The 27336-nt window shown below is 56.4% G+C and overlaps 1 protein-coding gene and 1 long non-coding RNA gene across 2 annotated transcripts; one reads left to right on the top strand and one right to left on the bottom strand.

The window, feature by feature from the left end:
* Positions 1–415: 415 nt before the first annotated feature.
* Positions 416–5083, bottom strand: LOC105463260 (iroquois homeobox 4). The gene is made up of 4 exons (XM_011710275.2): positions 4832–5083; positions 3765–3868; positions 2545–2873; positions 416–1818 (listed from the first exon to the last, which is right to left on the bottom strand). The coding sequence occupies exons 1-4, from the start codon at positions 5075–5077 to the stop codon at positions 1001–1003; spliced, it is 1497 nt and encodes a 498-aa protein (XP_011708577.2). The 5' UTR covers positions 5078–5083; the 3' UTR covers positions 416–1000.
* Positions 5084–10328: 5245 nt separating this feature from the next.
* LOC105463259 (uncharacterized) lies at positions 10329–25227 on the top strand. Its single transcript, XR_976219.3, has 4 exons — positions 10329–10367; positions 11225–11294; positions 22701–22775; positions 23693–25227. It is a non-coding gene; the product is annotated as an uncharacterized lncRNA (long non-coding RNA).
* The last annotated feature ends 2109 nt before the right edge of the window (positions 25228–27336 follow it).

The raw sequence follows: 27336 nt of genomic DNA, 5'->3' as shown, positions 1-27336 counted from the left end.
GACGGAGACGGCAGAGGGGTGGAGGCCGCCCAAACTCCTGCTTAGGATGGGCAGGGGCCACTAACAGAGAAAAGCAACGATGGGCTCCCACGCCCCCCGCCCACCCCAGGACACGGTTCTGCGAATTTAGAAAGTTTAAAATCTAATCAAAGAAATCTCTATTTTTTCAAACTTCTGGAGCTGGGTGATGGAAAGTATGAGTTTTGGGTCTCACACCCACTTCTATTAGGGAGCTCAGCAGAACCGTCAAACTCTACAGCCACGGTTCTTTTAAAAGTGGCTTGAAGTCTTGGGTTGAGCCAGCTGCTTTTGGGGAGTGGAGTCTGGGTCTGTTCCTGCTCCCCACTCCTTCCCTCCCGGATTAGCATGGCTTTCCCTCGGGAATTCTCAACTCCCCTGGTTTTAAATGTGTTCATTTTGCAATACAAACACCGTCACTCGGTTTTATTGGTTTTGTTATATTAGCCTCTGAAGCAGGCAATTATTGGTGTGAACATACATCTTAAAAAGCATCATATTATGGAGTCAAGAGTGTGCAAGAGTCAACTCAGTGCAAGTGCTGTTGGTGAGCATTATGTGCTGAGGATGAAATCGGAGGCCTCACAGGCCCAGGAGGCCTCACAACCAACACCGCATGCCTCACGCCCAGGGGACAGCAGACCACGCTTCAGAACGGAACCGCCTTCTCCATGTAAACTTTTGACGTAAACTTTACGCTTCAGGGTGGCTGGCCTCTTCTGCTCCGAGAGCCTCTCCTTCCGCGTCCCAAATTTGAGAATGGCCCAGCCGGGCTCGGGCTCAGGCCCAGGCGGTGGAGGCCCTGGCGTGGCAGCCCCGGGCTTGTCCATGTTCCCAGGAGTCCGAGTTCAGAAACTCCCTCTCCGGGGGGTTGGCGGCTTCGCGGTGGCCGCGCTAGTCGTCCTCTGGAAGCTCAGTAAAAAAAGAGTCGGCGCCGTCCGCCTGAGCGCGGCTTCCCCCCTGGGCTCGGGGCCCGCTCGCATCAGGCGCAGAAGGGTTTGCCGCCGGCCTTGGGCAGGGCGAGCAGCTCCCTGGCGGCGCCCGCAGCCGGGGCGTCCTGGGGCGCGGCAGGCGGAAAGGCGCGGGCCAGGGGTGCAGTCAGCACGTTCGCGCCCGCCCCCAGCGAGCGTCCCAGAGGCCCAGGGTCCAGGAGGGCGCCCTTGGCGGTGGCCCAGGCCTGGTTCAAAGTGCTGTGCCTGAGGATGGGGTCGTGGAAGACCCCGTCCACCCAGTTTCTGAGACTGGTTACCGGGGAGTCCTGGTGCCTGTCCAGGGCACCAGAGCGGGCAGGGGCCACAGACGGGGACGTGGCGGACGCGGAGGACACAGCTGCAGGGGCAGCGGGACCCTGGCGCTTGAGCATGCACGACGGAAACTCAGTCTGACTCAGGGCGGTGGCGGCGGCGGCGGTGGCTGTGTGGGCCAGGGACCAGATGCGCGGCTTAGCCTCCAGGCCTGCCGACGCCCCCGCCGGCCCAAACCCCAGCTTGGCCTCGCAGACCTGTGGGCTGCCCTCTGCGCCCGGCAGTGGCTCCGGCCCGGCCGCCGCGCTGCGGAGACAGCTCCGGACCCTCTCCAGGTCCTCGTCCAGAGCAGCTCCTCCACCCGCGGCCAGAGGCATCCGGAGCGCGCCTGAGGCCTCCTTGACCCGGTCGTCGGGCGCGGCGGGGACGCGCTCCAGACCGCTGTCCAGGGACTGGAAGGGCGGCTTCAGGTCGCACCCCGGGGGATCTGCTTCCAGCGGGTCGAAGTCATCCAAGTCACTAAGCTCCAGCTCCTTCTCCTCTTTGCCCACGGGCTCTGCGGGAGAGAATGCGTGGCCAGTGGAGGGAGAGGGGTGGCAGGTGAATCAGACCCCCTGTCTCTGTTCACCATTATGAGGCCTGATCCTGACGTTAGGAAAAGCACTCGGAGCCTTTCTTCGAGTCTCCCATTTCCTCCAGAGGCCACGAGGCCACAAACTGGCAACACAGGGGCCTCCAATGGGGGAGGGAGCCGTCTAATTTTTTTTTTTTTTTTTTTTTTGAGACGGTGTCTTGCTGTAGTCCAGGCTTGAGTGCAGTGGCCCGGTCTCGGCTCACTGCAAGCTCCGCCTCCAGGGTTCACACCATTCTCCTGCCTTAACCTCCCGAGTAGCTGGGACGACAGGCGCCCACCACCACTCCTGGCTAATTTTTTGTATTTTTAGTAGAGACGAGGTTTCACCATGTTAGCCAGGGTGGTCTCGATCTCCTGACCTCGTGATTCACCCGCCTCTGCCTCCCAAAGTGCTGGGATTACAGGTCTGAGCCGCCGCACCCGGCCTGATATTTTTAAACGTGATTTGAATTCCTTTAAATGCTCAGGGGTCACCACCACAGTCCACACATTGGTGGCATGAGGCGGAACCGGTTTGCACGGTGACCTCCTAGGCATGGGGCTCCGTGTTTGGGACCCCCAAGGAGTCCTAGAACTGCAGAGAAGGCAAAGGAAGGTCCCAGCCTGCCCCCCAGGGCTTCAGCCCCCAGAGACAACCTCCCAACCCACCTGCGTTCTTGGAGTTCTTTAGGGGCTCCTCCCGCGCCTCTTCCTCGCCCCCCTCCTCCTCCTCGCCCTCCGTATAGGGCCGCTTCTCGTCTGCGCACTTGTTCCGCGGCGGCCACGTCATCTTGTTCTCCTTCTTGAGGCGCCGGCGCGCGTTGGCGAACCAGGTGGAGACCTGCGTGAGGGTCATCTTGGTGATGATGGCCAGCATGATCTTCTCGCCCTTGGTGGGGTAGGGGTTCTTGCGGTGCTCCTGCAGCCAGGCCTTGAGCGTGCTGGTGGTCTCGCGCGTGGCGTTCTTGCGCCGCGTGCCGCTGTCCATGGTTCCATACCTGGAGACAGGCTCTGCAATGGGCTCAGGCTGGGCCCTCTGGGCCCTGGGCATCGCGGGCATAGGGGAGGGGGTCGGCCAGGGGCACGCCAGGATGGGCTTTGCTTCCCCGTCGGGGTTGTGGTCATGGTCATAAGGCCTAGGTAGGACCCAAGCCCCAACCGGGTGCCGCTGCCCACTGGCACTTGTCTTCTGTGGCCAAAGGGCAAATATCATATTTGACTAAACTTACAGGGAGCCTGGACTCCTTCCGAAGACAGAGAGGTCCAGGCCAATTCCTTTATGGGGATGACCGCCTACCCCTTTGATCCCCAAACCATAAAAAGGTATAGACATGCGAGCCCATACCCGGATATGTAACACCTGTGGCAGGAAGGGTCATTACTGCCCAGGAGGAGAAAGCACCCAAGGGGCCTAAGTGTACTTTCTTTGGATAAATTTTTAATGGTTGCATCGAGGAAGGTGGGGCATGCTGTTCAAAAGTGGGCCAGGAGAGCCAGGAGGGCCACCAGGGTCTCCCTGCTGTTCCCACTGTAGGGGCAGTGTGCACACTTGGAAGGAGGTGCCCAGAGTTTGCAGAGCCGGCTGCCCCGTGAACTAGGCCTTCCAGATTCGACTTCCCTGAAAGCTGCCGCACATCGAGGACTTCTGGGGCCCAACAACGTGGGGGACGGGGGAGACTGGGGAGCATTTTAACCGTGGCTGTGCAGGAGCAGGTTCGACAGGAGGCTGGACCCCATAGACCACAGAGTCAGGTCACCCCTGACCTAGGAGTGTCTCTCTTCCTGCCTCCCGCCTTCCAGAAAGGGGGCGTGATGGTAGAGGGGAGTTGGTGGCTGACAGTGCAGAGGGCCCGTGGGGCTAGCGCTGGTTAGGAGGGGTGGGTCCTCACCTGTCATAGGGGTATTGGCCCAGAGCCGGCTCATAAGGGTAGTAGGCTGCTGGCGCCAGGCCCGCATGCGCAGATCCCGAACCGTCCTTGGAGTCAAAGCTGTTCTGTAGGAGCCAAGGATCTGGGGTCGCAGTTTCTGGGGAGGCGACCCCGCTCCAGCCTCTCTCCTAGGAGCCCCCCATCTCCCAAAGGCTTGGCACGGATACCCGGGCAGCCCTATGCCCCAGCAGGAAGGAGCTGATTTCCCCCTTGCTTTAAAACCTGATCTCCCAAAAGTGAAGTGGGGATGTTCTGAGTTGCCGAAGCAGTGTGTGGTGGGCGTGGGGGGGGGGGGGGGCGGGGAAGGTGGGTGTGGAGTAGAAGGAAGGTGGAGGGAAGCGAGAAAGAACTGGGGGCCGGCAATAGGGGGCAGCTGGGAGGAGCGGGGATTGGAACGGCTGGGGGTGCCCTGGGGAGGTACTCAAAGGGGGAGGAAAAAGGGGTGGGGAAAGGGGAGGGACTGCTGAGGGAGGGGATGGAAGCCAGGAGGGGAGGAGGGAGGAGATAAATGGGAGGAGCAAGGGTGGGGGAGGAGCAAGGGTGGGGGAGGAGCAAGGAGGGGAGGAACAAGGAGGGGGAGGAAGGAGGAGGGGGGCGAAAGCAGGGGAGAGGGAGGAAGAGGGAAATAGGAGGAATGAGTCAGAGAGGGGCTGGGAGGACAGGAAGAGGGAGGCCAGGAACGTGAAGGAGGCTGGGAGAGGAGAATGGGGTCGTGGAATGAGGGAGGGAAATCTACCAGCAGGGAAGAAGCGGGGAACACACGCAGACCGAATCTGCCAGCTGACGAAGATTTAGCAGGGAACCAAAAACGAGAAACGCAGTGGCCACCTGCCAGGTCACCCCGTCCCAGTGGGTGGGAGTGGGGTTCTGAGGGTCCCGGCTGGGAGGCGCAAAGTTGAAGGGAGCCAAGGTGAGCGCCTCCCCGCTGTGACAGTCCGGGGACCGGACTGGTGCGCCTAGTGGGGGAAAAGTGGGCTTGGCAAATCAAGGGCCAGGGGCAGGGCAAGGGCTAGGGATGCCCCCCTTACCAGCGAGTAGAAGGCGGACGCCTCTGAGCCGTAGGTCACGTAGTTGCCATAGCCCTGCGACCCGCCATAGGGACCCCCGTAGACGCCCAGCGCCGCAGCCGAGTTGAGCTCGTGGCGCGCGGTGGCCAGCAGCCGGCTCTCGTAGACCGGGCAGTAGACCGGCGCTTGGGCCGAGGCGGCGGGCCCGGAGTCCGCCAGCGTGCGGCCGCTGGACTCGCAGCACGTGCTCAGGGAGTTGGTGGCCATCAAGAACTGCAGAGAGAGGCCGCGAGGAAGGGCGGGAAACCGGGCTGCAGGCTGGGGCCCTGGGCCTTGACAATCCCGTGCGCTGCCCACGAGGGCGTGCCCCGAGTCCCCAGGGGCCTCCCGTAGTACACACCAGGCCGCTCGCCCCTTTTCACGAGCTTGCGCGCGTCTGGCCTCCTCCACCACGTGGGGCCCAGCCGAGCACCGACACCTCCCGGGAGGATTTCCAAGTCCTCTGACGCCATTTGCCCGCCAAGCCTCCTTCCCTAAGGGCTCCTTGGGGTCCTAGGACTCCCCTGGGGCACAGCCTGAGCCTTGTGGGTCAAACACCAGGGAACCTGGGCCTGGCCCGTCGGATCTTCTTAGCGCCTCGGCCTTCCCCCAGGTGTTTGGGGAGCAGGGGTTGGGCGTGAGGGGCGCGCGACCCAGGCCTTGCTAGCTCGGAAGCCGCAGGCAGTCGTAGGTCGGACACCCTCCCCCACAACCCCCGCCCCATCCGCCCTGCAGGCACCTGCGAGGGCCTGGGCGGGGCGGGGCTCCGCTTACCTGGGGAGCCGAGGAGTAGGGGTATCCAAACTGCGGGTAGGACATGGCGGGCGCGGCCCGGGGCGGACGGGCGGGGCCTGCAGGGTTCTGCGCTCTGGGGCCGGCGTGGCGCGGCCACTGCTCCGGGGCTGCAGGCTTTTAGGTGCTGGGAGGGCGAAGCAGGAGAGCTGGTTAGTCCATCCCTGCGCTCCGCAAACTTTCCTACCCGGGTAACAAAGTGAGCCGCGGTGGCCGCAGCGATTCTTTTAACTTCACATTCCGGAGACTCGAGGGGGCTCTGGGACCGAGTGGCCTCGCAGCGGCGACAGAAATGCATATTTTACGAAAAAGAAAGAAAAAAAAAAACGAGTCGCGCGAACCCGTCAAGTCAGATGTACGCGGCTTGAAGCGGCGGAGGCTCTGACGTCAGCCCCACCTCGCGCAGCCCGGCCTGGCCGCAGACTGGCCGGTCACTCGCCGGCGGCTCAGGCCGGGAGGGGCCAGGACAGTCCCGGCCGCGCGGTGGACGGAGGGGCCATTCCTCGGGGCGTTAGCAAATGAATTCCATCCGAGTCAATATCGCCCAGCGAACGGTGTTTCTCTTTAGTCACCCGAGAACGAGAGGCACTTTTAATTAGAAATTAATTAATGAGCAGCTGCTCCTTCCTGCCCCACTGTAATCATTCGTCTCAATTACAAATGAGACCTATGAAAGGACACGCTGAAGATGTAATCAACAGTTAAAATTGGCCCGGCCTTGCGCTCGCGCGCTCTGCTCCGAGTGGCAGGAAGGGGCTCGCAGGCGCCCCGCGCGTCTCGTCACTATTGTTTATCGGGAATCTGCAACGCCTCCCTTCGGTTTCCACCCTACGCCGGAATGGACTTTCAGAACCCACTGCGGCCGCAAGAGAGCCCGCAAGAGCCGGTCAAAATGTCCTCAGGTGCGTGGGGCTTCGGGGCCTTAGTCAGAGCCCGACACCCTGAGACTGGTGGCCCGAGGGCTGTAGGGCCGCCCCGGGCGCGCGCCCACCGGCTCCGCACCTCTGGACAGCCAAGTGTCTCGGAGAACGTCCCATCTTCTCCACCCGGATCGTTTAAGTTCCCGCTCAGCCCACCGCCCCCGCCTCACCTCCCGGACTTTCCTCCCTCATCCCCTTTCCGCCCGCCGCGCTCCGCCGGCCTCCCCCTGCCCCTCGCGGCTAAGCCGGGGACTGCCGGGCGGCCCTGCGCGATCGGAAGAGCAGGTTCCTCAACCCAGGTCCCGGCCCCTCCCGCTACGCTCGCCCCTCCCGGCTCCCCGCAGGGCTGGCTGCGAGGGAGGGGGCGTTGGGTGCCTGGTCAAGGCGCCCTCCCCTGTCCGTATTGCCCAGTTTTCTGCCTGGGGCGCACGGAGCAATCGGGAGAGGGGACCCAGCGCCCGCCCCAGCACTCCCCCAGCCAGTACCCTCCCTGGGACCTTGCCCAAATTCAAAGCGGACGCCAGTGAGCAGGCGGCAAGGGGGCGCCCAGGCCATCCCGAACCGGCTCCCCGCCTTCTGCGCCACAGCCCTGCGGGACCGGCGCTCGCCCCTGTTGCCCTCGCCCCCTGGGCCGGCCTCCCGTGGTAAGTTGGGAAAGAAGCCGTGCAGGGCAGCGTTGTGCAGACTTGCTCAGAAAGATTCCTGGGTTCAGACCTGTGAATCGCCCCAGGGTCACCCTCTAATTAGTGATGACGTCCTCGCCCTCTCCCCAGCTGCAAGCCTGCCTCCCAGAAACGAAATCTGCCTGCTCTTTTGACAGCTCGGTTGAAGGTGATTGATGACTATCTGGAGACCACAGTACACATCATATAATATCTGCTGCGTAATTGCTTTAATTTACAGACGAAAATACGAGTTCTCCGATCGCGTTGGACCGGAGCGGGCCACGTCCGAGCTGCTTGCAGAGGGAAACCATCGGAAATAATGAATAGCCGCTCCATGCAAATTATTCAGACAGTTTAGCGTCGGTAGCCGCGAGAAATATATAAAGAACACGAGTCAAATGACATTAATAATTGTTTCTGAATTCTGTATTGATTTCGCGGCAGACCGTGTTTATTTCTTTCTCACCTGAATCGCTAATATCACCTTCCTGTAAATAATAAGAAACTAGCCACCGGGGCTTCTCGCTAGAAATGAATCTCTCAACCCCTTTCCCTCTCCTCCAGCTCCTCCCCTCCCCCACCCACCTTCCTCCCCTCTCCCACCCTCCCTCCTCCTCAGTCCTTCCAGTTTTCTGGCTTCTCCCGGAGCATCCTCCTACTTCCCATTATTTATTGTTTACAAACAACTCGCTCTCTCCAGTAATGAGGCCCGGCTGAAGGAAGGGCGCGAACCCAGCCAGGCCAAGGGCTCGGAGGGGGAGTCCAGACCCCCAGAGGGGAGGCATTCAGCGGCGGCTTGTCCCTTCGTCACCTATTCCCGGGGACCTGGCCGCAACCAGTGTGAGCGCTCAGCCGGCTGAAGAGGAGAGCCAGGGCCCAGGGGCCCAGCCACCTACGCCCAGCACCCCTGGGCTCTAATGGAACGGCTCAGCCCACCCAGACCTGAGGCTGGTGCATTTCCTTCCTTCCAGACCCGGCGGGGCTCAAGCGGAGCCGAAGCCCCAGAGCAGGCGGCCATTCATCTTCTGAGCAGAGTCTGGGAGAGGCAGCCTCCACTTCCCAGCGCAGCCAGTCCGTGGGGGCCCGTGCGGGAGGGTGTTCGGGGGCTTCTTTTGAGCACCACCGCCAACTTCTCCTGTTCTCTTTTGCCTTTCAAGCCTGTGTGCATAAATCGACGCTCTAGTCCCCACCAGCGGGCGACCCTTTCTCCCTGACCCAGAAACCTGGCCTCTGAATCGGCTTTCCCAGCCCGCTGCACACCCACGCTCCACTTCCTGCCCGCCAGCAGGCCCCAGCGCCTGGAGTCTGGGCCCAGTCACAGTCACCCTGCCTCAGGAAGCTCGCAACTGCCCAGGAGGCCTCCTGACCCGCCCGGCCTCACCCAGGCCCCACGACTCATTCCGGGACACAGGGTCAATCCAGCCTGTCTCCTGCAGGCGACCACCGGGACACCTCGCTGAAACCCTGTAGCCTGGCATAGGCCCACCTGCCTAAACCGGGGATTCTCACTGGGCCACCCTTCTCCCATAGATAATACTGGAATACTGTTCAAGTGCCTTTACCAAAAGGCCAAGCCTGGAGCGGAGGCACCCAATGTCCCTTTCACCAGCAATAGGACTGTCAGCATCTCAGGTAACAGCTGAACGCGTTTGCATAGACCCGGACTGCTGAGCCTTCCTCCCTCTAGGGACCCCCGGTATCCCCGTGTGCAGGTGGGCCAGAAGTCACCCGGCTCCCGGCCTACACAGCACCAGCTCAGCTTCAGGGAGGTGAGGTGCTCTCGCTGGCCTGGAGCGCTCCAAAGCAGCGGAGGACCAGGGCCGGAGCAGGCCGCAGGGGAGGCAGGGGATGGTCAGCCCCTAACGCGAAGCACAGGCGGGCCGCGTATTTTGACGGGGTTACTGTTGGCTGTCGGAACCATGGAAGGCCTCCGGGGAGACAGGCAGGGCCCTGACCCTTCCTCGGCCAGCCTAGCCCTGGTGCTTCAGGAGTTACCCTAGGGGCCACCAGTTCCCCGCAACAAGAGCTCGTCCGGAGGGAGCTCCTTCCATCCCAGAGAAGTTGACCCCAGCCAAAGGCGAAGCCGGGAGCCCGGGGCACCAGGCAAGGGCCTTTCTTTCTGAGACCTGGGGCCAGAAACCTTGGGGACGCCTGTGCCCGCTCACTGCTCGGGACACCCGGGTGGGGTGTGGGGCTGAGAGGCCCCACGGTCGCTGACGCCGCATTGGCGAACCTCGAGGTTGGCAGGTCATTTCTTCACAGTCCATCCCCGAGACTCCCTCGAAGCCAGTGGTAGGAGTAGGAGCCACAGGGACGAGCTTTGAATCTCTGGATTCCCAACCGCCCTCCACTGGGGCCCGCAGCCCTCTCCCTCCGCTCTCCCCCTGCGCCCCCGCCGCTTGCTCCCTGGGCACTGCCTGAGGCTGGAAGGAGCGCAGTCGGGGCGTCCAGGACTCAGACCTGGCCACTCCGAGCCCCTCACCCCCCGCCCCGCGCCGGCCCGCGCACCCTGCTTCCCGCAACCTGCAGCAAACGCAGCGGCCTCTGGAGAGCCCACCGGCGGGTAGCAAAGTTTGTCCCCTCCAGCGCAAGAGCAATCCTCGCAAAGTTTGTGCGGCGGAGCCCACTCCCTACCTGAGCTGGGGAAGCTCCGGCCCGCGCCGTGTGGCTGCCAGGGCCGCGGGGAGCAGAGCGCAGCACGGGACGCACCGGGGAGTCGCCGCAGCCGCCGCCGCCCGCGCCCCTCGGCGGCCGCGCGGAGCCTCCGCCTCCTCGGAAGGGGGGAGGGGTCTCGGAACCCCGGGGCGGGGGCGGGAGCGGGGACCTCACCTACCTGCGGTGGCGCTGGGCCACTCCCGGCAGCCCGTGAGGGCTCCGTGCGGAAGCTCGGTGCGCGCGCTCCAGCGGGGAGCCGGCGACAACTAATGGAGACATTTCCAGGCGGAGCACCTGGCGAGCGGAGCGCGCCGGCGTCCCCAGGCGCCGCGGTCGTCAGCCGAGCCCGCACCGGCGTGACGTGGGCGAGCGAGCGCGCTGCTCCCACCCGGCCGCCCATTAACGCTTTCTCCCGCGGGGGCCGAGCTCTTGCCAACTTTCCCCTCCGTCCGGCCCGCGCGCGGCGCACCGGGTGCAGGAGCTGGGGTGAGGGCGCCCTGGGTGCCAGCAGTGGCCCTGGGCGCTGTTTGGGCGGGGACGCAGGGCTCCGAGAGGTCAGCCAGCCGTAACAGGACAGTGGGAAGGCGCGCGAGCCAGATTTGGCCAAACGCTAAGCTCGCTGCGGCCTCGGGCCCTCGGCCCACGGGGACCCTCTCCGCGTTTGGGCTGCCCCACCCAGGGACGCCTGGACCCGGCGCGAAGAGCCGCGCCCGGAAATAGCCACGCTTGTCGTCGGCCTGGTTTCCCTGAGTCCCTCCGAGGTCTTAGTATTCCCCCTCCCCCACTCCCCCAGGGCCTGTGGAGGGCGAGGCTGCTGCTCGGCCTGAGCCACCTTCGGAATTGGCTGCGGGGAGCTCAGGTCCTGCCTTTCTTCCCCCGCCCCTCCCCCACCCCGCTCGGTGCTAAACGGCCCAGTTCTGGGTTCTGTCCTGGTGCCCACACTAGTCCCTACCCGGCTCACTCTCAGAACAGCAGGCGGTGGCAGGGGCAGAGCCTAGGTGCGGGCACCAGGACCCGGACAAGTGGGCGTGAATGGACCACAGTGATAAGCCGCCTGGGGGCCAATGAGTCTGTGTCCTGCCCGGGCTGAGGGAGGCATGCCCTGGTGAGGAGCCTGGTCCCAGTCGCCAGGGTTGGGGGAGGGCATGGGGGCTGGACCTCTGGCCTGGGCTCAGGCTGGGCTGGAGAGCCTTCTGCTTCTGCAGCCTGAGGCCGGGACCCAGTCAGGGAAGGTGGGCCTAAGTGCCGCTCGCCCTGCCCCTCCCTCGGGGAGCTGGGAGCCCCTACCCTGCCCGCGCTCCCCCGCCCCCGCAGCCGGGCACAGGTCTGTTTGTCATCCACAGAGCTGCTGCTCTGCAGAGGTCAAGACAGGCCCCGAAGGGAAGCTGGAGCAGCAGGTGACAAGCTGCCCAGGTCAGAGCCAGAAGGGACTGGAGGACCATGCAGCCGCAGGGCTCCTGGGGGATGAAGGAACTAGGGCCACTCTCCCAGGCACTGGCCAGGTCGGGGCTGCAGATGACCCTCCTGGTTCCCATGCTGCCCCCATTAGTGGCAATGCACGGGACAGGGCAGCCTCACTCCTACCTGGAGGATGTCCTTTTGGGCAGTGCCATGGGGCATTTGGGGCGATCCTCACATATATTTACTTTCTTCCTTTATTCTACCCTCCTCCCCCATCATTTTTACTTCAAAGAACCATGAACTTGTTTCTTGTCATCTGTGGTCATGCAATGACATTTGAGATTTGTCGACTTGGGCAATCTCTGAAAAAGTTATTTGCATCGTTTTCTTCAGCTCTCTCTGCAGCTGTGGGAAAGGGAACAGGCATCTGCTTGCCTCACCATTGCACAGGGAACCATTCTTGTCTGCAAGCCTAGTTCATCCTTCTTTTCCTCCACCCGCGGGGCTTCCACGGGGAAAGAAGAGGGCTCAGAGCATCCAGCTCAGGTGCTTCATCCAGAGATCCAGGGGCTCCCCTGGGAAGGATGAGGCTTTGGTTTCTGGCCTGCTCTGACAGCGGGGAGGTGGAGTGGGCTGTGAGACATGGCGTGGACCGTGCATGTGAGTGGCCAGTGCAGCCCATGGGCAGACTCGGGCACAGGGAAAGGGGTTCTGGTTCTAAGTCTCTTCCTTCCAGCTTGCTTCAAAGCTTGTGGGACAGATGGGTGGAAGCAGGAGTACCCTCCATGTCATATGGAATCATCCTCCTTGGGAAGTGGGGAGAGCATCTTCGATTCCAGCCAGGAGGAACTTGAGGCCCAGCAGGCTGCACCCCAGAAGGGAGAGGAGGCCCCTCAGTGCCACACCAGTGATCTTGGCAGGCCTTCAGGACCAACAGGGACAGTGCATCAGGACTGCCTGCAAGCTCGTGTGGACTTAGGTTCTTGTTAAGGCTCAGTGTAAGCAAAGAGTATGTGCCTTCCCAACCTGACTTCACGAAGTGAACTCCTTTCATAGGCACCGTGGCCTCTTCAACAGCAGCAACAGTGGCTGAGAGACCCTGAGGCCCACAGATGAGGAGCTCAGGGTCACCGCCCGCCAGCAAGGGCTCCACTGCTAGGATCGTCATAGCTCAGAGACTGTCAGGCGTCCTCTGAAACAACCCCGCCTCCCACCCATAGCGAGGCTTCATGAGTGACTTTGTCCCCTTCCCTGGAGGGCAGGGCCACCTGTGTCTTCCTCCACCATGGTGCTCCATCCTCAGCACAGGTCCTCTGCACACTGCCAGGCCTGACTTTACCCTGATTTCCTGACTCAAGGGACCGTGGGCATCAGCAGCTGCCCTCTGCCCCTCAGCCCTTGACCTTGTGGGCAGGGGAGCTGCCCCCACCCCTCTGCTGCGTTTCCAGGCCCTCCTGGGCTGGCACTCTGAGGAAAGCATGGAAATTCCCAGGTCTTGGCCAGGTGGCCTGGCAGGGAACACCTGTCTGGGGCCTCCAAGCAAGCAATCAATCCAGAAAGCCTGTCTGCAGCCTGGGCCACCCCTGCAGGGGAGTGTCCTCCAGGGCCGGCTGTGCCTGGCCTCTGCTCCGTATCCCGCTTCCCCTGTGGATCCTCTTTCAATCCCTCTTTTGTTCTTCCTGCTGGCAGGGCCCCCAGAGTGCAATCTGAAATAGAAGTCTTTGTGCCCCCAGGGCTTGGCCATGCTGCCGCCTCCACCTCCTTACCTGGATGGTGCTGTAACATGCACAGGCATCTGGGGTGGAGAACACCAGGCTGAATTGTCCTGAGGCCTGGTCCTAATGTGGCCCCCTGTGCCTGTTGTCATCCAGGGCCTCACAACCTCGTCCTCTCCACCCTTTCCAGAGACCCCGGAGGGGAAGGAGGCCCTTCCTCAGGCCAAGGAGGAGGCCTGGGAAACCTGTCTGAAGTGAGGATGGTCCCCAAAGCATCCCTGGGCACTGGTTCCCAGAGATGCTCTTGTCCTTGGAAGGCTGGTCCTGACGTAGCAGAAGGGCAATGTTTGCAGGGCACAGCTCCCTAGGGGTGTGGCATGCACCGCAGTGTCTTTCATCTCCAGAAGCTTCCTGAGCTCCTGGCTGCTTCAGGGGGTCCCCAGCCTTGGGTCCCAGCCAGCGCTGCAGGGGCAGCCTCCCTTGTACGATACAAGGGCAGACACAGTGAGTCTCTTTTCCAAGCACAGTGGCATCTGGGTGGAGACAGCGCTGTGTGGCCCAGGATCAGTGGTGCGCATGGCTGCTCCAGAGTGACCGCCAGTGGCTAGCCAGGGGTGGAAGCTTGAGCCCCTTTCACTCTCCTTCTCCTGCTGTCCTGTCCTCCTGAGGCTGGAATGAGGCCAATGGAGCAAAAGTTGGAAAGTTATTTGTTTTTCCTCGTTTCAGGATGAAGAAACTGTGTCCATAATACTGAAATGCAGCAGCAAATTTTAAGATGACCTCATTATTAAAAGCGAAAGTCTATTAGTTCCAGCCATGTCTGCAGTTTGTATATTCAATTTGAAATGTTTACCTGGCACAACTTCAAATCATGAGAACCCCGGCTAGAAGAGACATCCACATGAGATTAAGTTATTTTAAATTGTGGGAAAAGGCAGCAGTATGCACGACTGCCAAGGGACTTGAAGATTGTTTTGGATTATTTGAGGTAGCATTAAGAAAATCTTCAGTAGGTAGAGAAGAAATGTAAAAGTGTATCTTAAATGCAATTACTATTTGCATATTGCTATATGTGGTAGGAACCTCAAAAATACCGAACTATATATGCAGGAGAGGCCCTGAAACCTGGGAGCTCATGGGGTCTCCTGCCTGGAATTTGCAGGGAGGATACATTCCGGAAATGAGAATGTATGAGAAACAGCAGAAATGAGAAACAGCATCACTGCTTCCTGAGGGCTCTTACTGACATGAATGATTCTCTAGTACTTGGATGCAAAATGTACTTTAATAAATAGAAGGTGACAAGACACCACGTAGCATCTTCATGGGTCAGTACGTAAATAGGCGAGAAGAAGAGGCAGAGCCCTCCTTAGGGTGACCTCTGTCAGCCCCAGGAACGCAGGTCTGGGTGCCACCCTCAGGCCGAGTTCTCTGGTACTAGTCCTGTCCTGCCATGGCAAGGCATTGTGACCTCTTCCCTATGCTCCCCAGCAGGGCTTTGCGGGGGGTCCATGAAACTCACCTCCACTTCCGTGATGCTGGGAAAGAGACAGGAAGTGAGGGAAGAGGAGTGCGGGTCAGTGCACCACGTTTTGTCATTTACGGTGAGGAGATGGCCTCTGTCTGCACCTGGCTGCCCTTCGAGCATCGGCGTGCTGTCTTTAAGGGCTCATCCAGGAACGTGTGCCAGCGACCCAAAGACAGTCCTAAAAATTAAAGCGTGCTCCCTGGTCTCACAGTCATCTGGGGAGCATTCCAAATCCTGAAGTTAAACCTCGGTGCTGGTGGTGGCAGCGCGCCTGCAGTGACCAGTGTAATGCACCCAGCATTTAATTACCGTGGCAGTAAATCTTGCACGAATGTCCTCCAGGAGTTAGCTGATTTTTATATAAAAAAATTTCAGAGTATTTTTTGAAATTCAATTAATTGAAGGCCCCAGATAAAAGGAACACATTGTTAATGGCTACAAAATAACCCTGAGGGAGGAGACGGAGCGCAGAGCCTGACTTCAAAGTGTGGCAGAAATACTTACTGTCTTACTTTAAAAGTATTCAGATCAATGAATCAGTTAAAATTGCTTATATGCTTAGCAACCTTTTCATTGACTGTTTGAAAATGACAGAAAGAGAAGCTCTTATTGTCCATGATATGAAAGCTCCGGAGGAGAAACCGTAGTTTTGCCACTTGGTCGGGAGCAGCTTCAGGACCAGACCTGGAGGCTCAGGGCTTTGTGACGTGGGCACGCCTCTTCCCTTTCCTGCTAGGAGGTTGTAGGAGAGTCCTGGGGCTGCCACAACGAAGAATCACAACTGGAGGCTTCAGCAACAGAGCCTCATGGTCTCCCAGTCCTGGTGGCCAGAGGTCTGAGATCCAGGTGTGGGGAGGGCTGGTGCCTCTAAGGCTGGCATAGAGCCTCCGTTCCAGCCTCACTTCTGCCATGGTGGCTGCCGGCAGACTGTGGAGTTTCTAGTGGGTGCATCGCCCCAACCCCTGCCTGCATCGTTGCAGGGTGTTCCCCCGCGTGCATCTCTGTGACCTACTTCCCCAGTTTAGAAGGACCCGGTCATCTTGGATCGAGGCCCATCCTTCTGCAGTAGGACCCCATCCTAACGGATGACATCTGCAGTGGCCTTGTTTCCAAATAAGGTCTCATTCTGATGAAATGGGGTCAGGACTTCAACACGTGAGTTTTTTGGGGGACACAATTCAACTCAGAACAGAGGGATCCCCTGCGATGCCACCTCTGGGGCAGAGTCCATTTTTTTGGCTTGAACGCCCTTTGTCCCTGACTTCCCGGGGGTTTCCAGGTTCCTGGCAAGCCCCGCACAGCCCTGTGGGTAGTGAGGCCCAGCATGCTTTCCTCCTTCCTTCCTTTCTGTTTTATCTCTGGCCGACATGCTGCATGGTTGATTGGCTGTCCTCGCCTCCCTCCTCGCCTCCCTCCTCAGCCCTCCCTGAGGGCTGTGTGTGCATTGCCCTGGGACAGTGCCCTGCACCACCCACTAAGTGGGCGCTTAGTGGCCATTGCACGAAGGAAGAAGCGTATGTGGCATCTCCAGGAAATGAGATCCAGAAAGAAGGAAGCAGCCACACCTCCCTAAGGCAGAGACTCTCGGGAGTCACGGATGGGAGCCCGAGACTGTTCACTCAACAGATGTCTATGGAGTGTGTGCATGTCCCGGGCACTCCCACTGCCTCTTGGATACATCGACGAAGGGACAGGAAGCAGGAGCTCATGGGCTCTCAAGAGAGGCACATAACACTATCAGCACCATGAGCGAGTGAATGGGCTGAGCAACTCAGCGGCTGGATGAACCAGTGATGCCTGGCACCAGTTGTCTGTGGCTGCACAGCTATCCAGCCTCACCACACATAGCATCGGCACAGCCACCTGTGTCCTGCATGATGTCCTGGGCCCCGTGGTCTCCACTCGGTCTGTTCTCTAGATTCTGTCCATCCCTGCACAAGCTGGTGGGATTTTTGCTGAAATTACTTTCTGGAGAACTCTGCGCCACTTCTGTGGCTTTCGCTGGGGTTCACTCCATTAGATTACACACCTACTGCAGGTCTTTCTGAGATGAGCCTTCTGTCTTAACCTCCTGCTGAGATGGCTGAGAAACAACAGATGCTTCGTGTGACCAAAATTCTCCGACCTTGGCTGTTTCTGAGGTCTTCTTAGCTGCACCTTGCCTTTTTCACCAGATGACGTTTTCTGACAATGCTTTAAAGTCATCTCTGAGCTTGAGTCTTTTGCCATCTGGGGGCACTGAACGTGTTCTGTTGCCAGTCCTGGCTCTGTTTTACCCTCTCCTCTGGCATTTCACCAGAAGCAGCAGGAGGAACCACGTGGCGCCCTTCACATCTCAGAAGTCACCTGTGATGCTGCTTCCTGCATCATTGCAGGAGGTGCTGCAGCTGCCACCCCGTGAGGATCCCAGCCCCACGCTCCCCATTCCTGCACACCCTCTCTGCGGCATGCCCAGGTCTGCAGTTTTGCCCACATTCTGCTTGAGGTTCTTCTGGCTTTCTCTATCCTGGGCCTCAACCTTTTCTGGCTTCTGTCTGCTGCTAGCTCCCGTAGCCACTCCCGTAGCTCTGGGATTCGCTGCAGCACAGACCGCTTCTGGGTGGTGCATTGGTTGTCTGTTGCTGCATGACAGTATTACAAGAAGCCTGGCTGAGAAGAGCACACATTTCACATCTGATTTTTGTGGGTCAGGGATGCAGGCATGGCTTTGCTCGATCCTCCCCTCATGCCTCTAAGGCAGCAATCACCGCGTTAGCCAGGGCTGGGCTCTCAGCTGGGAGCTTGACAGGGGAAGGGCTCCTGATACGGTTTGACTCTGTGTCGCCACCCAGATCTCATTTTGAATTGTACTCCGATAATTCTTACGTGTTGTGGGAGGGACCTGGTGGGAGATAATTGAATCATGGGGGTGTTTCTCCCATACTGCTCTCATGGTAGTGAACAAGTCTCAGGAGGTCTGATGGTTCCGCTTGGCTCTCATTCTCTGTGTTGCTGCTGCCATGTGAGATGTGCCTGTCACCTTCCACCATGATTGTGAGGCCTCCCCAGCCACGTGCAACTATAAGTTGAATAAACCTTCCTTTTGTAAATTGCCCAGTCTCGGGTATGTCTTTATCAGCAGTGTGAAAATGGACTAATACAGTAAATTGGTACCAGTAGAGTAGGGTGCTAATGAAAAGATACATGAAAATGTGAAAGCGACTTCGGAACTGGGTAATAGGCAGAGATTGGAACAGTTTGGAGGGCTCAGAAGAAGAAAGGAATATGTGGGAAAGTTTGGAACCTCCTAGAGAATTGTTGAATGACTTTGGCCAAAAGCCTGATAGCGATATGGACAATAAGGTCCAGAATGAGGTGGTCTCAGATGGAGATAAGGAACTTGTTGGGAACTGGAGCAAAGGTGACTCTTGTTATGTTTTAGCAAAGAGACTCGGTGGCATTTTGCCCCTGCCCCAGAGATTTGTGGAACTTTGAACTTGAGAGAGATGACTTAGGGTATCTGGTGGAAGAAATTTCTAAGCAGCAAAGCATTCAAGATGTGACTTGGGTGCTGTTAAAGGTGTTCGGTTTTTGGTTTTTTTTTTTTTTTTAGCTTTTCTGTATTTTTAAAAAAATATACTTTAAGTTCTGGGGTACATGTGCAGAATGCACAGATTTGTTGCATAGGTATACACGTGCCATGGTGGTTTGCTTCACCCATCAACCTGTCATCTACATTAGATATTTCTCCTAATGCTATCCCTTCCCTAGCTCCCATCCCCCAACAGGCCCCAGTGTGTGATGTTCCCCTCCCTGTGTCCATGTGTTCTCATTGTTCAACTCCCACTTATGAGTGAGAAAATGCGGTGTTTGGTGTTCTGTCCTTGTGATAGTTTCCAGCATCATCCATGTCCCTGCAAAGGACATGAACTCATCCTTTTTTATGGCTGCATAGTATTCCATGGTGTATATGTGCCACATTTTCTTTATCCAATCTATCATTGATGGGCATTTGGGTTGGTTCCAAGTCTTTGCTATTGTGAACAGTGCCGCAACAAATGTCTTTATAGTAGCATGATTTATAATTCTTTGGGTATATACCCAGTAATAGGATTGCTGGGTCAAATGGTATTTCTAGTTCTAGATCACTGAGGAATTGCCACACTGTTTTCCACAAGGGAAACAGAGCATAACAGTTTAGAAAATATGCAGCTTGACTATGTGATAGAAAAAGAAAAACCCATTTTCTGAGGAGAAATTCAAGCAGGCTGCAGAAGTTTGCATAAGTAACTAGGAACCAAATGTTAATCCCCAAGACAATGGGGAAAATGTCTCCAGGGCATGTCAGAGGACTTCCTGGCAGCCTCTCCCATTACAGGCCTGGAGGCCTAGAAAAAATGGTTCTGTGGGCCATGCCCAGGGTCCCTGTGCTGTGTGCGGCTTAGGGACTTGGTGTCCTGTGTCCCAGCCGCCCCAGCCATGGCTGAAAGGGGCCAAAGCAGAGCTTGGGCTGTGACTTAAGAGGGTGCAATCTTTAAGCCTTGGCAGCTTCCATGTGGTGTTGAGCCTGTGGGTGCACAGAAGTCAAGAAATGGGGTTTGGGAACCTCTGTCTAGATTTCAGAAGATGTATAGAAACACCTGGATGCCCAGGCAGAAGTTTGTTGCAGGTGGAGCCCTCCTGCAGAAACTCTGCTGGGGCAGTGCAGAAGGGAAATGTAGGGCCAGAGCCCCCACACAGGGTCCCTACTGGGGCACTGTCTAGTGGAGCTGTAGGAAGAAAGCCACAGTCCTCCAGACCCCAGAATGGTAAATCCACTGAGAGCTCACACTGTGCACCCGGAAAAGCCACAAACACTCAACACCGGTCCATGAAAGTAGCTGGGAGGGAGGCTGCTTTGTTACTTATGCAAATTCCTGCAGCCTGTACCCTGCAAAGCCACAGGGGTGGAGCTGCCCAAGACCATGGGAACTCACCTCTTGCATCAGCACAACCTGGATGTGAGACATGGAGTCAAAGGAGATTATTTTGGAACTTTAAGATTTGACTGCCCTGCTGGCTTTTGGACTTGCAAGGGGCCTGTAGTCCCTTTGTTTTGGCCCATTTTTCCCATTGGAAGGGCTATATTTACCCAATGCCTGTAACCCCCATTGTATCTAGGAAGTAACTAACTTGTTCTTGATTTTGCAGGTTCATAGGTGGAAGGGACTTGCCTTGTCTCAGATGAGACTTTGGACTGTGGACTTCTGAGTTAATATTGAAATTAATTAAGACTTTGGGGGATTGTTGGGAAGGCACGAGTGGTTTTGAAATGTGAGGACATGAGATTTGGGAGTGGTGAGGGGCGGAATGATATGGTTTGCCTCTGTGGCCCCACCCAAATCTTATCTTGAATATACTCCCATAATTCCCACCTGTTCTGGGAGGGACCCAGTGGGAGATAATTGAGTCATGGGAGCGGTTTCCCCCATACTCTTCTCATGGTAGTGAATATGTCTCAGGAGATCTGATGGCTTCGCTTTTCTCTCATTCTCTCTCTTGCCACCACCATGTGAGATGTGCCTTTCACCTTCTGCCATGATTGTGAGGCTTCCCCAGCCACATGGAGCTGTAAGTCCAATAAGCTTCTTTCTTTTTGTAAATTGCCCAGTCTCAGGTATGTCTTTATCAGCAATGTGAAAACGGACTAATGCACCTCCCTTTCCGGCTCCTGTGTTGTCAGCAGCGTCCATCCCCTTACAGTTGCAGGACTGACAGCTTCAGCCTCTTGCTGGCTGTTGGCTGGGGGTGTGCTCAGCTCCCAGAGGCCGCCCCCAGTGCTGGGCTTTGTGAGGCTGAGCGTGGCTGCTGGGTCCCTTGCAGCTGGCAGGGGACAGACTCCAGACGGGCTCTGCAGTCTTATGTAACATAACCACACTAACGTTTATGTGTAGCTGGTTAGCTTTGTCATATTCTGTTCATCACAAGCAAGTTGCAGGGAGGGGATCATCAAGAGGTGAATGTTGAGAGGCAGCGATCACAGGCCACCCAGAAAGCCTGTCTATCTCACCGTGAAACAAAGACAGGAGATTATGTGAGGCACGAAGTGCTGTGGGAAAACCGAGGACACAGACGCAGGGCTTGGGCAGAGTTCCCACGGTGGGCACAGCTGGGCCCTTCCTGGTGGCGTTTTCTCTCTGTTTCTTGGTCCCAGCTGGTTCCCCTTGTGGTGTGGCCAGGGACCTGTGGTGACATGGTGGCAGGCCGTGCTGCTCACTGCGTTCAGGGCCTCCTGCTCTAAGCACTGAGTGAGACTGCACTTCCCTGCACCTTGGAGCTCCTCTGGCCAACGAGATGTGAACAGAGGTGACGTGTGTGTCAGCCGTAAAGAAGCCTTGAAGACCAGTGAGCATCCCCTTCCCCTTCCACCTGCCGCGGCAAACCAGAGCATTTCAGACAGTGGAGACTGGCAGATGAGCTCCCTGAATGAGCTGGTGTGAACCGGAGCCCCGGGACCTGGGCCGACACATTTGAGAGCAGGAGCAGCTGCAGTTTCCAGCTACTGAGAGGTGGAGATTGTTTGTCACAGCCACACGGTCTGTCCCACTGACTGATGCAATGATTCCTTCCCAGGTCAGTTTCATAATATAATTGCATATTAGGTGATTATACTGTAATATAATAGTAAATTGTATAATTATATACAATAATCGTATATTATTATGTGATTACATACTGTAATATAATTTTCAACATAGAAAAAGCTACTAGACAGAAACACAACCTTAAAGAGAAAATGTAACGTAAGGACAAAACACACAATGCCAATTAAAGACCCCGTATGGGAACCTGCTGACCCCCTGTTTCTACCTGCCGGCTGGCCGGGAAGGGGTGCAAACCAGAGCAGCCTCCTTGGACCCCAGAGCAGAAGCCCTTTGCGGAGCTGGGTGGAAACGCCCTGTGCTGGGCCACCGCCCCTCTACTCTCTTAGTGAGCGAGGAGTGGCTGGGGATGCACAGGAGCTGCTCTGCATTTGGGCTCTGCATTGCAGTAGAGTCTGTGCCTTGCGGCGCGGCAGGGCTGACCTGAGGCAGCCGCGGTGGAGATGGGCCAAGAGTGGGAGGAGGGACTGAGTGGATTTGGCGAATGGTTGGGTGCGGGGCTTGAAAGGAGACATCAGAGAGGATTCCTGGACTTCTGGCTGTGAGGGTGGGGGGCAGCTGGTGGAGCCACGGACACAGTGAGAATGCATGAATGGCCACGGGTGACCTGCCTAACCCAGGAGAGTAGGTGCCACGGCAAGGTGGGGTACCTGCAGCCACGTGCAGCTAAGGGGTCCCAGCTTTGTGCGGGCCTCAGAGATGGCTCACTCGGCATGTTTCACTGGACGTTAAATTTATATAAGAAGGTGGCAGTCGGAACTCTGGTTGGGGAAAGAACAATCTTGTAGAGGTGTCCTAGCGTAGTAAATTGTGGTGAGTTTTCCAAGCAGGTTTGTTCCGTGTTCTTTCACATGTCATGCAATGGGATAATGGTGATAACGTCACCATGGATGTTGGTGGGGTGAAGTGGATGACACCTGAATTCCTGGGCGCAAAAGCGCACATGCTCCCAGAGACACACATGCCCAGATGCCCGTGCTGCGTGCTGGGCTTCGGGTTTTGGGCCATGGGGACCCCTTGGAGGAGGCAATCCTGTTTCTGCTGGAGCCTCAGCTGGCAGCTGGCGTCCAGAGCACTTCCTGCCTTTCCTTGCAGAGAAGGTCCACACAGGCCCGTGGGGGCTGGCTGCTTCCTTGGTAAAGGCCGGGCATCCCTGGCACCCTGGCCACTGGCCACTGTCACACAATTTGCACGCGCTTCCACTCCAGCTCTGAAGAGGCCAGCTCCACTTCCGAATGTCTTGTGCCCGAGGATTTGTTCAACTTTCTTCATCTGTGAAACGGGCTCCCCATGCACATGGGGACGTTGTCTTTGGGAATTATTCCTGGTGCCTGCCTGGGCCTTGAGGGCTGGGATGGATCTCTGTGCTCCTCATGTAAAGAAAACCTCAGCCTTGGGACAGCCTTGCTGATTGTGCAACTGATGCGGGCCCAGCCTCCAGTGGCCAGGGCGCCCCTGTCTCAATCGACAAGCACTGCCCAGACCACTGTGTCCCCTTTCCAGACAGGGCGAACTTGCCACAAGGTGAAGGAGCTGCCTGGGATCCTTCCTGCAGGACATTCTGTCACAAGGAGAACGCTAGAGATGAAGTTGGTGAAGACGCTGCTTTGCAGGCAATCTGAAATTCTGGGTGAGCTACAGGCCCCTGGAGCAGCAGGCTCAGCACCTAGACTGCAGCCCCTTGGGCTGGGCTGTGTGGGAGGGGACTTGTGTGTCTCCGATGTGCCTGTGGGCACTCCACCTGGCCTTAGGCTCCCAGCCTAACCAGCTACTCCAGGTTCCACGCTGCCTTAGACCTCCCCAGCCTTCCTCACCAAGGCACTGACGCTCAGGGTCCCTGGACACATATCTGTGGGGCAGGGGGAGGTGGAGCAGTTTCCATCGTGCTCAGGGTGGAAAGGAAGCCCTTCAACCACCAGGAGCTCTAACTCTGGGGTTGGGACATCAGCTACTTGGCAGAGGAGGCATCTCATTTTGGATCCTCTAGTCTTCATAAGTTAGGAGAGCCCCCCGCCCCCTGGCCAAAATTGGGAAAAGCTTGTTGCTTTTCTCTTTAATTCTTAACAGGTTTTTGAGAACTGGGCAGATAGACTGATTGTCTTTGGGCTAAATAGTTTGAAAAGCATTGAACTGGTAGTTGGAACACTTGCATTTTGCTGAGATGTCCCCCTGCAGCCACCGTGAGACAGACGCCCGGAGAGGAGGCAGAAACCTTTCTCCACAGCCAAACACGCTGTGAAGAGCGGAGACAGGTTATACAGGAGCGGTGTTTTAATAGGAAACCCAGAAATAGAATGTGTTCACTTTGATAATCGTTTTAAGCTTTTCTTCCCCCTGTAAATCACGGCAACTTGGTTCAATATTGTGAGTCATGGATGGCGAGGAAGAGTGAAGTGTTATTGTCAGATAGTGGAGTGAGATCTCTTTATTGGCTGTGGATCCCTGAAGCCTGTGCCCAGCAGGAAATCAATGTCCATCTTTCTGGCTTCACTGCCCCCGCGATCCTCATTTTCCGCTTGTTTGTGTGTGGCTCTGATTTGTTTTTAGGTCCGACGTTGCCTCTCGCAGCCTGCTTCCAGAGCTCCATTACAGCTTCGGTGAAATCTCCCCTGGCCCACAGGATCATCTCAGCATTGACAGTGCACCTCACAAGGCTGGAATGCACTTGGCCGCTCCTGGACTGCTGCCTGCAAAGCAAAAATCCCCTCTACCAGGATGTGGTGGGCTTGAAAACTCTTGCTGTTCTCCTGCAATTCCAATTTTGCATGGGTGTCTCTCTAGTCCCCTCCTAGTCAGCCTCTTCTGGACAACGGGCCAACATTGTGGACACCTCTTGAGTCACTGACCCCGAAGCTGCAGTGGGGTCTGGAGTGGGGACCCGGGCATGTTCTCAGGGCAGGCTGAGCCATGCTCTCAGGATGTGAGGAGGGAGCTGTGTCAGGCAGACTGACAGGCCATGGGGCCTGCTTCTGGGGCCACAGGGCTCTAGGGACCCGTCAGTGAGGTGTGGGGGCACCAACAGACCCAGTCTGGGTGGGCAGCCAGCAGCCCAGAGCCAGATGCAGCTGTACCTGCCTGAGTGCATGATGTGATGCTGAGCCCTGCGATGCACGGGAAGTCAGTTCGGTGTTCCGGAAAAGATTCCTTCACTGATGAAAAGAGACAGGAAGGGAGGACCTCTTTTTTCCCCTGGATATGGTCATATCTCGAAGTGACCTCTGGAACAAGCAGGTGTTATGCCAGCAGGGGCCCCACATTAGCCAGAGGTGCAGGGCTGCCCCCAGGCCCATCACTTTGACTCTTAGTCTAGAAAACAGAAGTGCGGAGCTCAACGGCTGCTAGCATCCCCTCATCTCACCCACATTTAAAAACCGTTTCTCTTGGAAAATTTCCAATATTTACAAAAATAGGGAGACTTACTGAATAGGGGGAAGAAATGGGCACCCATCAGCCAGTTTCAGCACTGAGATAATTCATGGCCAATCTTACCCATTTTCCCAAACCAATTTGCTTTAAAGCAAGTTTGGGATATCATGTCTGTAAAAACAAACACACAGACAAAAACAAAACAAAACAAAACAAAACAAAAAAAACTTGCATGAATATCATATGTGAAAAGGCAACAATTCTTTTCATATTTTTAAATTTTAAAATTATTTCATTTCATTTTATTTGTGGAGACAGGATCTCACTATGTTACCCAGGCTGGTCTTGAACTCCTGGGCTCAAGCAATCTCCATGCCTCAGCCTCCTGAAATGCTGGGATTACAGCTGTGAGCCACCATGCCTGGCCCAATAATTCTTTAATATCTTCAAATATGCAATGTTTCCATTTCTTTGCTTTTTGACAGTTTGTTTTTGTGTTTTATTTTTAAATAACAGCTTTGTTGAGAAACTATTTGAATAACATTTACTCTTTTAAACTGTGCAATTGAGTGACTTTTAGTACATGCATGAACTTGCGCAACCACGACCACTATCTGATTGCAGAACATTTTCATCACCCCCAAAAAAGAACCCTGTTTCCATGAGCAGTGCCTCCCTGCACATCCCCAGCCCCAGTTTCGGGGTGATGGGACTGTCGTTCTGTTCGGAGCATTCTGTGTGAGGTGGGAAGCCTTGGTTCTCTCCGCCTCTCTGAGTTCTGTGTGAGGGGTGAGACCCTGGTCCTCTCTGCCTCTCCGAGTCTGCATAGTCATTTCCAGTTTGTGTGAATCTTCAGGATCCCGTGACAGTGACATGTTGAGCTCACTTGATGTGTCCCTTAAGCTTCTGAGGCCTTCAGGTTTCCCATCCACCTTTCATCGGTTTGTGTACTGTCTTGCGGTTGTTGCTTCCTGATAATCTATGGAACCACCGTCCCATCCGTGGACGCTTGTTTCCAGAAACGTCGCGATGTGGTGCATGATTGTGTGCATAACTCAGCGGAAGAGCTCTCCGAGACCTAGAACCAGTAGAGCAGCCTCAAAACCCAGGGGCGCAGGAGCCCTTTGACCCAGCAGAAGAGCTCTCTGAGACCTAGAACCAGTAGAGCAGCCTCAAAACCCAGGGGCGCAGGAGCCCTTTGACCCAGCAGAAGAGCTCTCTGAGACCTAGAGCCACGAGAGCAGCCTAAAGAGGCGCAGGAGCCATTTGCTGGCTTGTCTTTGCCTTCTGTTGCTCATTCATTGAGTCTCTTTATTAAGAATTTGTAGCAAAGTTCCCTGGAACAATAAGCTTTCTCTTATAAACTCAGCTAATTTTATGGTATTCAGAAATGTTTTTCATAAGCACCTCATTGGAAAAATATTCTTCAGCAGTCTCTGCCAGTAAATTGACATTAAAAAGGAATAGAATTCACTCGACAACTTTTCCATGGTTTAATCCATTGCCCTGATTTTGAGACTTTAGGAAGAGCCAGCCAATAACACGAATCACAGTGTGTCATCTAAAAGGCTCTAAATTACAGTGCAGCAGGACGCCAAGCATGAGACAAACAATGGTCCTCTTGCCAAGAAGCAACCACCACCAGCCATTCCCAAGGGCCCAGACTCACGAATTCCACCCAGGCACTGATGAACACTTTCTTCATTGCTCAGGCCTGCAAGAGTGGTAGACCCTTAGCAAATGAGTCGGATTGAAGAAATGAATGAATTTGTGCACTCACAGTGGCTCCCATCCCAACCAGTGTGGCTCTAATGGGATCTTCCCTAGCCCTGTTTGTTCAGGTGCCCACCTTCCCTGCTCGTGGCCTCCAGAAAGGGTGACTGTATCCTCAGCTCCAAGGGTCAGTCCAGTTGGCTCAAGGCAGTCACTATGATCTCATCCCCGCCCCAGTGATCGCTCGAGTTTGTATTAGTTATCTCTTGCTACCTAACCAGTTGACTTAAGCTTTGGCAGCTTAAAACAACACACCATTATCTCTCAGAGATTCTGTGGGCTGTGGACGTGGGCAGAATTTACGTGGTTCCTCTGCTTCTGTATCTCCTTACAAGGCCACAGAGTGTCAGACAGGGCTACAGTCTCATCTGAAGGCTCTACTGGGGAGGGAAGTGCTCCTAAGGTTACTTCTGAGGCTGCAGTCAGAATTCAGTTCCTTGAGGAAGTTTGGACTGAGAGTTTCAGGACTTTGCTGGTTGCTCCCTGAGTGTGTGATGTGATGCTGAGCTGAGATGCATGGGAAGTCAGTTCAGTGTTCCGGAAAAGAGTCCTTCACTGATAAAAAGACGCAGGAAGGGAGGGCCCCTTTTTCCCCGGACATGGTCATATCTCAAAGTGACCTCTGGAACAAGCAGATGTTACGCTAGGCTGAGGATGAAGCCAACAGGGAAGGGTGGAGCTGGGGTGAGCAGAGGAGTGGAACCATGCTGGGCAGGGGAGGGGAACTGCAGTGAACAAGGGAGAGGAATGGAACTGAGCAAGGGAGGGGAACCGCACTGAGCATGGGAGGGGAACTGCGCTGAGCAAGGGAGGGGAACCGTGCTGGGCAGGGGAGGGAAACCATGCTGGGCAGAAGAGGGGAACTGTGCTGGGCAGTTCCCCCTACCTGTAGGCTTCCAGTGTGGGTGGGAAAATAAGTCTATGTTGGGTGGAACAAATTTGAGTCACAGCCTCCTGTTGCTTGTAGCCAAAAATCCCTAACTGCTATATCTTGTGACCGTGTTCTAAATCTTCCTTATGTACCATTTTGGTGGCGTTTGAATCCTGTTAAC

Source organism: Macaca nemestrina, chromosome 6 (genome assembly GCF_043159975.1).
Source record: "Macaca nemestrina isolate mMacNem1 chromosome 6, mMacNem.hap1, whole genome shotgun sequence".
NCBI classification, from domain to species: Eukaryota; Metazoa; Chordata; class Mammalia; order Primates; family Cercopithecidae; genus Macaca; species Macaca nemestrina.
The sequence above is the reverse complement of the archived record's forward strand: the minus strand, read 5'-3'. Positions and strand labels throughout refer to the sequence as shown.

What these genes read in the sequence shown, in the direction of transcription:
- LOC105463260 (XM_011710275.2), bottom strand. Translation starts at nt 5,077, where the DNA reads ATGGCCACCAACTCCCTGAGCACGTGCTGCGAGTCCAGCGGCCGCACG. An exon ending in CGTCCGCCTTCTACTCGCTG is followed by an intron (nt 3,869 to 4,831) that starts GTAAGGGGGGCA and finishes TGGCTCCTACAG; the next exon opens with AACAGCTTTGACTCCAAGGA. An exon ending in AAAGAACTCCAAGAACGCAG is followed by an intron (nt 1,819 to 2,544) that starts GTGGGTTGGGAG and finishes TCTCTCCCGCAG; the next exon opens with AGCCCGTGGGCAAAGAGGAG.